Source organism: Octopus bimaculoides, chromosome 8 (assembly GCF_046866305.1).
Source record: "Octopus bimaculoides isolate indiv1 chromosome 8, ASM4686630v1, whole genome shotgun sequence".
NCBI lineage: Eukaryota > Metazoa > Mollusca > Cephalopoda > Octopoda > Octopodidae > Octopus > Octopus bimaculoides.
The window spans coordinates 57,154,268-57,167,452 of record NC_142935.1 but is presented as its reverse complement, the minus strand read 5'-3'; the positions used below and the strand labels follow the sequence as shown (position 1 = coordinate 57,167,452).

The following is a 13,185-nucleotide window of genomic DNA, read 5'->3' as shown; positions in this document are numbered from 1 at the left end:
GGAGTATAATATGCTCTTCTGGTTAATCTGATCATGCTGAATCATACAAACCATGCTAGCATGGAATACAGACATATAATGATGATGACGATCGACTTTTCTTGTAAAAGTTTAATATTGCCTGATGAAATGGAATGGTCATGTAATGATTAAAGTTACATAATATGCAATTTTTTGAATTGAATAAATGACCACCTTATGGAAATGCATGTAGCAAAAATTTGAGTCAGCTGTTCTGGTTCCTTTGTTACACACACACACACATACACACACACACACACACATGCACACACAATCACACACAGATATACATACACACATGTACACATGCACACACATAGTGTGTGTGTGTGTGTGTGTGTGTGTGTGTGTGCATGTGAGAGAGAGAATGAGAGAAAGAGAGAGTGAGAGAGAGAGAGTGAAAGAAAAAGAGAGTGAGAGACAGACAGACAGACAGACAGACAAACAAACATACACACGCACAGAAATAAAGTTTACCTGAATTTCAGTGATCTGCTATAAGGCTTGGTAACTTTGTTACTTGTATGGTAGATATTGGAGATTAGAAGGGTCATGTTATAGGGAACTCCAAATGCTGTTGGTATAGCCCTATACAGTTCAGTGAATTGACCCAAGAGTAGCTTTTCTGTTTTCAATTCCTCTGTGAAGGATTTCTTTAAGTTTGGTATGTTCTTGAGGAATGTAATCACATCCCACATGAAAATGTTGTAACCTGTAATGTATATGTTGAATATTTTAATACTTGTAACTAACACACACACACACACACCACACACACACACACACACACACACACACACACACACATCATCATCATCATCATCACCATCATCAATATTGTCACTTCTTACCACACAGTCACACCTACACCTAATATTTATTCTTTTCTATTCTAGGCACAAGGGCCGAAATTTTGTGGGAGGGGGCTTGTTGATTAGCTCAACTCCAATATGCAACTGGTACTTAATTTATTGACCCTGAAAGGATGAAAGGCAAAGTCGACTTTGGCGGCTTTTTGAACTCAGAACATAAAAACAGACAAAATACCACTGAGCATTCTGCCCGGCGTGTTAACGTTTCTTATTTCTTTATTGCCCACAAGGGGCTAAACATAAAAGGAACAAGCAAGGACAGACAAAGGGATTAAGTCGATTACATCAACCCCAGTGCGTAACTGGTACTTAATTTATTGACCTTGAAAGGATGAAAGGCAAAGTCGACCTTGGCGGAATTTGAACTCAGAACGAAGCGGCAGATGAAATACCGCTAAGCATTTCGCCCGGAGTGCTAACGTTTCTGCCATCTCCCCACCTTCTAATATTTATTTATTAACATCAAGTCACAGCAAAATGGATTACCAGTGGGCCTCTAAATATGTAGAGGCCTCTAAGTAACAGTCCAGTGTGGCCAAACCTCGAGATGTTACAGATCAGAAGGAGTATTACAATTTGACTTACCATACATATTGACATGTACATATCCTTTAGGAATGAATTCTTCAGGGAAGTTAGCAACATCTAACAGCTTAATTAGCTCATCAACGATATCATCATCAGGTAATGAAAACTTGAAATCTTTGGTCTGCTTCTGATCCTTGCCAGTTTCAGTTAGTTTGCTCCAAAACATCCACAGTCTCTTCCAAATGGGCATTCCCTTGGTCATGTAGATATTCTGGACGAATTTCTCCATTCCTGTTTGTGTGAAGATATATATATATATATATATATATATATATATATATATATATATATATATATATATATATTATATATATATATATATATATATATACTGAGAGAGAGAGAGAGGGAGAGAGAGACTGCATGCATGCATACATACATACATACATACATACATACATGCATGCATATGTACATGCACACACACATATATATACACATACATACACACGTGTGTGTGTGTGTGTGTGTGTGTGTGTGCATATGTATGGGTGCATTATGCACATGTATATATGTATATATATGTGCACAAGTATTTGTGTGTGTGTGTGTGTGTGTGTGTGTGTGTCTGTGAGAGTGAAGACATAAATGGTTATAATTATTTACTGAATAAAAAGGAAATAATGTTTAGTAAATTAAATGAGAAAATGAGATGTAGAGAGAGAGAGAGAGAGAGAGGGAAAGAGAGAGAGAGGGAGAGAAAGAGAGAGAGAGAAAGGAGAAGGGGAGAAATATAGAGAGATAGAAAGAGAAATAGAAGGAGAGAAGACAGATAGAAAAGGACCAGAGCTCATGAATTTTGCACATCTTCTCAGATATATATATAAAGGGAGAATTCACAAAAAGACAAGAGACAAAGACAGGTGGTGTAGACAACAAACAGATGTATTAGTATAATGCTTGGGAAGTGAAAAAGTCTTTAACGTTTCGAGCCTATGCTCTTCCACAGAAAGGAACACAGAAAGAAAGAAGGAAAGAAAAAAAATGTGTGTAGTGGTTAGCGATCTATCATATATAAAAGACAGATATCAATCGACTGACCTTCAAGCTCGAAATTAATTTCAATTATTTCTAAGTTGTTCTGTCCGTAATGTCCTTTTGTACTTATTATCACATTTCTGGGCATCAGACTCTCAGGGTCATAAACAACACTTGCATCAAGCTGTCCACCAAATGGATACTGCAGCATGGGCAAGGTAAACGTCTTTGAATAGGAAATATATTTTGAACCTTCCATACTTAGATATTCTTGGAAATTAAAGTTAGCATCTTTCATTTCATCTTTCCAAATCTGTTGACGCCTGCAAAGATAAATATTGTGGAATATGTTCTTAGAGAGTTGAAGGTGCAAAGAAATGTCATCAATCCAAGTCCCTGCATGTTGGGAACCACTTGTCTTCATTACTAGAATATTGCAGATGGACTTCCATACCCCACCCATTAGGGCAGAGGTTTTCAATCATTTCTTGCTTACAGACCCCTTTGATCCCTATTTTACTCGGGGAACAAAACCCTCCTTAGCATTTGGCATCTAAAAACTCCTATCATATTTTTACATGTCTGGTAAGTTCACCCTCATCAGTTCACCACAGGAAAAGTTCACTGTTGTCAATTCACTGCAGGGAAAAGTTCACCATCACCAGTTCACCTCAGGGAAAGTTCACCATCATCAATTCACTGCAGGGAAAGTTCATCGTCATTAATTCACCTCAGGGAAAGTTTACCATCATCAGTTCACTGTTTTTCTCAACAAAATAGTTTTTAACTATTAATGGTGAGTCTGGCTGATGAAGGTATTGAAAGATTGGCCACCTCAGAGCCCTGACTTAAATATCATTGGGCAAGTGTGGACAGTACTAAAGAGAAGAGTTTGTCAGAAGAATTCATGCAATCTTGAAGAGTTGAGGGAGCTCAGCCACAGAGAATGACATCTCATACCTGTGAAGATGGTAAAGGATTTGTATGCATCTCTTCCCAGGTGCACCAAAGCAATTATTCAAGCTAAGGGAAGCCACATGAAATATTAACAATGTACAGTAACTTCTTGAATTGAACATTATGTAATAAATTTTCATTATAGACATTTTTCTATTTTAAAACACTGTATCTTGATTGGTCTATATGAGGTGGCTGAAAACTTTTCCACAGGCATTTTGAAGGTTGTCTCACATTTTCCCCTCTCATTCAGAACCCTTACTACAAAATATAATGATTAGGTATGGAAATGACTCCAACAGGGCCAATGTTTCATCTGTGAAAAATGCAATGCAATACATCCACCTAGAAGTTGGCAATTAGTAGAAATTTACAATAGTTTAAAATGGCCAAAGACTTTTGTATGGTACTGCATATATTTCAAAATTTTATGTTTCTGTATTTTTCTTTTTATCTTTTTAAATTTCATATTTATTCTTTTATACTTTTATTCTTTTACTTGTTTCAGTCATTTCACTGTGGCCATGCCGGAGCGCTGTCTTGACCCCAGGACTTAAGCCTAATACTTATTCTATCAGTCTCTTTCACTAAACCACTAATGTTACATAGACGTAAATACACCAACACCAGCTGTCAAGCAATGATAGCGGGGACAAACACAGATACAAAGACACACACACACACAAACACACACACACACACACATGTATATAAATACAACGAGCTTCTCTCAGTTTCCGTCTACCAAATCTACTCACAAGGTTTTGGTCAGTCCAAGGCTATAGTAAAAGACACTCACCCAAGGTGCCATGCAGTGGGACTGAACCCGGAACTATGTGGTTGGGAAATAAGCTTCTTACCACACTGCCATGCTTATATCTTTTTTTTTTTTTTTTAGCTTTTTACTTGTTTCAGTCATTAGACTGCGGCCATGCTGGGGCACTGCTCTGATGAATTTTTAGTGAAATAAATCAACCCTAACACTTATTTATTTTATGGTTGGTATTTATTCTATCAGTTTCTTTTGCAGAGCTGCTGAGGATGTAAACAAACTAACACCAGTTGTCAAGTGGTGGTGTAGGACAAACACAAAGACAAAAACACACCCGCACATACTCACACACATGCACACTCACACACACACACATGCACACACACACACACACACACACACACACAGATGTGTATATATATATATATTATATATATATATATATATATATATATATATATATATATATATATATGAGAGGCTTCTTTCAGTTTCTATCTACTAAATCCACTCACAAGGCTTTGGTTGGCTTAGTGCTATAATAAAAGATGCTTATTGAAGATGCTGTGTAATTAGACTGAACATGAAACCATACAGGAGGGAAGGGAACTTCTGAACTATACAGCTGCGCATGCACTGCTAACATGATTCTTAATTATTGAACATGTAAAGAAAAAATAGTTCAAACAAGCTGTGATTTACATGTATAATCTATGATACTGTGCTTAAAAATTCAAACTTCTTTCATTACTATGCCATTTCACTTCTAGCAGTCGAGTCATTATGTGTGTAATTCTCTTCAGTTGTGTCATCGCTCCATATCTGAACTGCATTTTTTTTTTTTTTCAGAAGCATTTTGATCCCATCATGAATAGAAAAGAGAGAGAATACAGAATATCATCCTTATAGTTCTGAAAACAGCATTTTTCAGGAAAAAAAATTGAAATCTACTTCCTATGAAAGAAAAGTTCCGTGAAAATGATTAAGCAATGAGAAATTTTGATTGTGATTGGAAGGGAACAAAAAAAAAAATGCAAATAAAGACAATTGTAAATGGTGTAAATATAAAATAGTTGGTTAAACTTTTTGTTCATGCTCGAAATGGTGTCTTTTATGTGCCACCCGCACAAGCCAGTCCAGGGGCACTGGCAACGATCTCGCTCGAAAATCCTACGGGAGCCTGACTGGCCATTTCAAGCGTGGCCGTTACCAGTATCGCCTGACTGGCCTTTGTGCAGGTGACACATAAAAGCACCTACTACACTCTCTGAGTGGTTGGCGTTAGGAAGGGCATCCAGCTGTAGAAACTCTGCCAAATTTAGATTGGAGCCTGGTGTTGCCATCCGGTTTCACCAGTCCTCAGTCAAATCGTCCAACCCATGCTAGCATGGAAAGCGGACGTTAAACGATGATGATGATGATGATGCTCTCTGTTGAAATACATTGTGATTGCTTCAGTTACTTTTGAAATTAATGAAGAATTTATTGAAATAATATTGTTGTTATTAAGCTAGTGCTTACAACATAAATTAACATATATATTTTATAATATATTATTATTGATATCAGAAAATCAATATTAGAAAATTTATCAGAAAGATATATACGTGTGTAGAATAACTGTTGTATTAAAATATATATAAAAATATATGTAAATATGTATAAGTATAAATATATAATCATCATCATCATCATCATCATCATCATCGTTGTTTAACGTCTGCTTTCCATGCTAGCATGGGTTGGACGATTTGACTGAGGACTGGTGAACCAGATGGCTACACCAGGGTCCAATCTGATTTGGCAGAGTTTCTACAGCTGGATGCCCTTCCTAACGCCAACCACTCCAAGAGTGTAGTGGGTGCTTTTACGTGCCACCGGCACAAAGGCCATTCAGGAGGCACTGGCAACGACCACGCTCGAAATAGTGTATTTTACATGCCACCTGCACAGGAGCCAGTCCAATAATAATAAATATGACAGTTTAAAAGTTTTGAATTAAGTTTTAAAGTATCTTACGATCGTTTCGCAGAAGTGTTGTCCTAATAATGGAATCCTATATTGATAAGCATTTATAGACAACTCTTCTGCTCTTCAGAGATATAAACTTTGAATTTTGTATAATTTATCAAATGGCAGTTTTTTTTTTAAATATATAGTAATATGATAAAAAGGTGTTTGATATATAAATTTATTACATAAATTAACATGAAATTATGATGGATGGCTTTTATTTAGATTACTTTAAAATAGGAAATGTGCATCATTAGAACAAGGGGGTGGCCTCAGGTGAATTGGTATCAAAAAGATTAAGCCAAATAGAAAGACAAGAATGGATAGAAAGGAACAGAAAAGTAGTTCTTTTGATGTTTGCCTATACAAGGTGGGCTGAAAAGTTCCTGATTTTCAGTAAAATAAAATACAGGGAGATCAGTTAATTATGATTTTGTTCAACATATTCCCCTCTCAGATTTACACACTTATTGCAATGGTCCATCAATTTTTGTAAGCCCTGTAAAAGAACTTGGAAGGTTGGGTCTCCAACCAGGGCCTTTCACGATACCCTTAAAGCCAGGAACTTTTCAGCACCCCCTTGTACATCAAGGGATACTACATCTTTCAAAACTTCCATGCTCCCCCAAATTTGCTAACACTACACCTGACATCCCCCTCCCCACTTTTTTTAAACCACTCATTCACTGTTCACTTTCTGTGCATTATTCTATGTACTGTCCATGCAGTTTTGGCTCCTTTTTCTGATGAGTTGTAGTGCACCTGAGTACTGTATACCATAAGTTCGATATTACTATTAAACCTGGTACAGAGAATAAAGAAGGAAAAGAAATCATTGCTTTGTTAATTAAAGCTATTAGGGAAAATTAACACATTTTCTTTTTTTTTTTAAGTAATTATGATACTTTAGGTGGATGAAATTGGATTTAGGATGTTGTGTATTTTCATACATTTTGACAAATTTTTGATACTTTTATGAAAAAAAAACAAAAAAACTCTTAGCAGTCCTGCAGGTAACTTGAAACAATTTTGAAGTGACCTTCCAGTAACTCAGAGTTGATGAGTTGACCTGGACAACAAAAGTATCAGAAATCCATGAAGATAACATAAGGATGGCCCAGATGAAATCCAGAGATGTGATGTGATATTCATATCACAATAACTCACAATCTTTATTTGACTCAGTTGTAAAATCAGAAGGAGTGGTAAATAAATTAGAGATGTCATAAAATGGAGAGGGGTTTACCCTTCAGCATTTAAATCTGCCATATCTGGTCAAAATATTCTACATATTACGGAGATGTACTTGCATAGCAAGTACCTGATCTGAGATCATGTGCTGGAATGAAAACAAAATTCCGTGATGCAGTACGGAATTTTGTCAGTGGACAGGTCATGGTCTCAAAGCAACGAAAATATTTTGGCAAATTGAATTTAAATATTCTACATAATTTATGTTCAAATTGGACAGATTTGACCTCTCACACCTATCCTATAATGTCATTCTAAAAAAGATAAACAATTATATCATTGAAACCTTGAAGCACAATTAATTCAAAACTTTGTGAATAAATAAGCATTGCATTTCACAGAGTAATCTGAATGCTAACAAGTTAAGGGAATTTATAAACAGATGATTTCATATTGATTTCAAATTTTCGCACAAGGTTAGCAAGTTCAGGAGAGGAGTTAAGTCAGTTAAATCAACTCTAGTACTCGACTGGTGCTTATTTTATCAACCTTAAAAAGATAAAAGGTGAAGTCGACTTCAGTGTCATTTGAACTCAAAATGTAAAGACAAATAAAATGCTGCTAAGCATTTTGGCCAACATGCTAACGATTCTACCAGCTCGCTGCCTTTAGATGATTAAATAGTGATAAAACTAGTAAGCAAGAAAATTATCTGTGATGACTGAAAATTAACTAGATGAGGAGATAGTGACCTGTTGAGGTGTTAGCTGGATCAATAAAGCAGAATGAGAAGAAGGTTATAGAAAAAGAACATAGATATTAACTCTTTAGCATTTAAACTGGCGATATTTGGCCCAAATATTCCATCTCTTCTTGTTCAAACTAGTCAGGTCTGGCCTCTCACATCTACCCTACAGTGTCATTCTAAAAATATACAGTCATATCAATATTTCAAAGCTTTGAGATAATGTATGATTAATTCAAAGCAATGTGAATAAATAAGTGTTGCATTTGACAGAATAATCTGATTGCTAAAGGGTTAAACTTACTTTTCTAATTTCTTATCTTCAGACTGCAGGATACCTTTAACGTAGGTTTGCATGAAAATTTTCATTTCCTGTATCCTCTCTTTTTGGATCCATCCCACTAAGAATTTGGTTATGTCTTTCTTTTCACATTTATCCAAAACAATGAAAGCTTCTGTTCGAATACTAACTGAATCATAGTTGTCTTTCAGTAAATTTTTCATTGCTGCTTCAATGGTTGGATCACAATCCATTGCTTTCAAAGCCTGTCTCAAGAAAAAATAAATATAAACAGTGGTTTTCACATATCAAGGGAAACAGTGAAATAAAAGGCAGTATGACAAGAATTATTTATTTAAATTTTTTTTTATTTTTGCACTGAGTTTTGTTAGTAAATGCCTAAGTGACAATATGGATAAACTGAGATTCTCAAAAAAAGAAATCAACCAGTTAATTCACTCTGTACAAAAACAATCTGTATGTGGAACAGTAAAACTATGCAAGACTTTTCTCAAGTTTAAAATGTTAATTTATTTTTGCAATTTACAATCCAAAAATGAAGCATTGTACCTTTGTTAGAAACCAGCTCCCTCTTCAGAGGAAGATTTCAAACAATAAAAAAACAGAAGAGAACATACATACATACATACATACCCTGTTGTTGATGTTGAAATTCCAATGAAGGAGACTTGAATCTAGGTTAGAACCCAGCTTTTTCTGTATTTGCAAGAAATCTTGAAATATAACTGAATAATGGCATACATACATACATACATACATACATACATACATACATACATACATACATACGTATATACATACGTACATACATACATACATTCTAGTTTATTTAAATATGTGCACTATATTCTGGTGGCTAAAATGGCTGATGCCAGGAAGGGCCCCTGACTATAAAAGACTATAAACACTATACAACAAGGGAAAAAAACACAATGATGATATTTAAACACCCTTGTCTCTATGTGTATTCTGAGTCAACAGAAATTTGTTGGGAAAATAATAAAGAATAAACAGTTGCCGTAAAATAGATGACTAGAAACCCATTCAACTTACCCGAATTGCTGATTTGCGCATTGCTAAACTATGGTGGGTACTTTCTGCACATTTTATAACATCTGGAATGATCTTTCTGTAAACATTTGGAACCAGGGGTCCAAGAGTTTCCAAACCCTAAAAAAAGGAAAACAGAATATTTAGAAACAAAATAATTTTAATCAATTGTAGGTGTAGGAGTGACTGTGTGTTGAGTAGCTTGCTTACGAAGCACATGGTTCTGGGTTCAGTCCCACTACGTGGCACTTTGAGCAAGTGTCTTCTACTATAGCCTCGGGTCGACTAAAGCTTTGTGAGTGGATTTGGTAGACAGAAAATAAAAGAGGCCCGTCATATGTATGTATATATATATATATGTGTGTGTGTGTATATGTTTGTGTGTCTGTGTTTGTCCCCCAACATCGCTTGACAACTGATGCTCATGTGTTTACGTCCCTGTAACTTAGTGGTTCAGCAAAAGAGACCGATAGAATAAGTACTAGGCTTACAAAGAATAAGTCCTGGGGTCAATTTGCTTGACTAAAGGTGGTGCTCCAGCATGGCCACAGTCAAATGACTGAAACAAGTAAAAGAGTAATCACAGAGATGATGCAAGATTGAAATAAGGGATTGCATGGTTTGTGTGTGTGTGTGTGTGTGTGTGTGTGTGAAGAAGAGGAGAGGAACAGAGATAGGGAGAAAAAGAAAGACAAGTAATTTTCAAACTGTTCTATGTCTTTGAATCCACAATCTTTTTCCTTTCAGTTTTGTGTTTTCTAAACCAAGACAAATTAACAAACAATCACAGAAAAATCCTACCTTTAAAATCCAAATGGTATTAATTTCATCTTTGTCACTATGGCCAAATTTGTTGAGTAACTGGTAGTAGAAGTCAAGGGTATCATACACAGGATTGTTGGGCTGAAAATTAATAACAAAGTACAGTCATTTTAAGGGTTATCTAATAGGACTGACCCTTTAACTCTATTGTTTTCTAAATAAAGAATAATATAGATATTGTTATCTTTCAGTATGGTCATTTTTTTTTTTTTTTGCCAAATAAACACACACACTATATATTCATTCTTCACTCATTTATTACTGTTCTTATTCTAACTGATGTCCATTATCCAGAAATCTTTCATCACACATCTATGACCTCTTCAGCGACACTTTCCATCCTCATGTATTCTTCTGCTCCACTTAGTCCATTCTATCCTTCTATGATGTGTGTCCTTATCTACGTATGTGTTTGCGTCTGTATTTGCACGTCTGTATGTGTGAGTGTGTGTCTGTGTGTCTGTGTGTGTCTCTGTCAACACAAATTCATAAACGTAATATAGAGATAACTAAGGTAATAATTCTACAGTGAGTTGGTTGACCTCTATGGAAACAATGGATGGCCGGCAATATCCCTACCTGTAGAGGTAGACGTTACGAGAGGGTACTGAAAAGTTCCTGGCTTTATAAGTATTGTGAAAGCCTGGTTGGAGGCTCCACCTTCTGAGTTCTTTTACAGGGCTTAGAAAAACTGAAGAACTGTTACAATAAGTGTGTGAATCTGAGAGGGAAATATGTTGAAAAAATCATAATTGATCTTCTTGTAATTTCTTTTACCTAAAGTCAGAAACTTTTCAGCACTCCTTCGTAGAGGATTTGTTGGAACCAGGGTTTACTCAATGCTAAGTAAGCTCAGACTAGCTATGAAGGATTAAAAGGATGTTGCATGTTGCCAAAAAATTATTGCAAGTTGCTGAGAAAGCAAGCCACTCCTCATCACAGAAGAGAGTTGGAGTGGTGCAGCAAGAAGTAGCATTGAGGAACATCTGGTCTAGAGTCATAACATCTGGCCAAGGGGTGCAACATCTGGCCAAGAGGTGTTACATCTGGCCTAGAGTCACAACATCTGGCCAAGAGTCACAACATCTGGCCAAGAGGTGCAATATTTAACTTAATAGTGATTGTGCTGTTGTGCAGAGGTTTTGTCACTTACATCAGTGGGTGGCCCAGGCTAGTTCTGGTGGTATGATGGGTGGAGCTGAAGCACCTAAAATGCTGCTTTCCTGCTTGATAAGAAATCGACACTTGCATTTGGAAAAAGAGTACAGCAACACTCTCAACACACAAGTGTTTTTCTTAAAATGTTGTAATTTAGCCCAATTTTAGTCTTGATCCAGCAGATCAATGACCAAAGGTCACGACAGTTTCATTTATTTTACCTTTGGCCTATATCATCTAAAGCATTCTTTACTTTTAAGAACAACAGACTGTAATTTGAGAGAGATTTGGCTACTGTTTCTACCAAACTGAATGTTGAATAGAATCTGTCATTTGGTGGTGTGTGGAGGCGCAATGGCCCAGTGGTTAAGGCAGCGGACTCGCGGTCATAGGATCGCAGTTTCGATTCCCAAATCGGGCATTGTAAGTGTTTATTGAGCGAAAACACCTAAAGCTCCACGAGGCTCCGGCAGGGGATGGTGGCGAACCCTGCTGTACTTTTCCACCACAACTTTCTCTCACTCTTACTTCCTGTTTCTGTTGTGCCTGTAATTCAAAGGGTCAGCCTTGTCACACTGTGTCATGCTGAATATCCCCAAGAACTACGTTAAGGGTACACGTGTCTGTGGAGTGCTCAGCCACTTGCACGTTAATTTCACGAGCAGGCTGTTCCGTTGATTGGATCAACTGGAATCCTCGACGTTGTAAGCGACGGAGTGCCAATAACAACAACAACATTTGGTGGTGTAATAAACTAATAAGCAAAGTTATTTCAGTGATATATGACTAAACCTTGCTAGGAACCTTCAAAAGAGGTTTGTTTGCATTGAGAACTGTCTACTTAAAGTTAACAATATCCATGTGAAAGTAAAACAGTTGTTTTAGTTTAGATTAAAGATTGATGGGATCTCCTATCTGAATATAAGCATATCTCTATTTACCTGAGAAGGTAACCCACCTAATGGAAATATAAGACCGAAGAGATAATTTTATAAACATTTTATCGGAAATGTCTGTTTATGCCTGAAATATCTAGAAATAGACTGACAGACTACCTGCAAGTTGGCAACAATCTTATAACTCAAGAACTTGGCTGAGGGGTAACTCCAACTTTAACTTCAATCCTACCCCACTGTCAAGAAAGATATATACACTTAAATAAAGTGAGAATTCTATATCCATTAAAACATTGCAACTGTAAACAAACCAATAATCCAAATATAGAATACTCACCTGTTTTATTTCATGAGGATTTGCTGTCTTGGCATAGGTAACAACAAGATTCGTTAAAGTTGTACAAGCATTCAGCTTTTCTTTTTTACAAACGTTCTGTTGAAAAACAACAAAAGATATAATTATAATTTGTCTTAACCGTTTAGCATTCAGAGTTCTCCGTGAAATGTAATGTTTATCTATTCACATAGATTTGAATCAGTTATGTTTTACTTTGTAACTTTGAAATTTCAATGATATGATTGTTTAATTTTAGAATGACATTGTAGGGTAAGTGTGAGAGGCAAGATCTGACCAGTTTGAAGATAAAACAGGTAAAATATTTTGGCCAGAAATGGTTGGTTTGAATGTTAAAGAGTTAAGGCAAAGAGTGACTGACGAGAAGCAGTAACAGTGCATCACCATTTATTTAATGTTTGTTTTCCATGGGCTGGAGGGTTTGACAGGAGCTGGCCAACCAGATAGCTGCCCAGCCAGGGAGCTG

The 13,185-nt window shown here is 36.2% G+C and overlaps 1 protein-coding gene across 1 annotated transcript in view; it reads right to left on the bottom strand.

The window, feature by feature from the left end:
* LOC106876216 (uncharacterized) overlaps window positions 1–13,185 on the bottom strand; it is a 106,200-nt gene that overhangs the window by 57,533 nt on the left and 35,482 nt on the right. The window contains exons 10-16 of the mRNA XM_014924684.3: window positions 12,702–12,797; window positions 10,290–10,391; window positions 9,492–9,608; window positions 8,442–8,683; window positions 2,523–2,782; window positions 1,479–1,712; window positions 499–733 (exon numbers count right to left, since the gene is read on the bottom strand). Coding sequence (XP_014780170.2) covers window positions 499–733; window positions 1,479–1,712; window positions 2,523–2,782; window positions 8,442–8,683; window positions 9,492–9,608; window positions 10,290–10,391; window positions 12,702–12,797 — 1,286 coding nt within the window. The remainder of the gene's footprint in view (window positions 1–498; window positions 734–1,478; window positions 1,713–2,522; window positions 2,783–8,441; window positions 8,684–9,491; window positions 9,609–10,289; window positions 10,392–12,701; window positions 12,798–13,185) is intronic.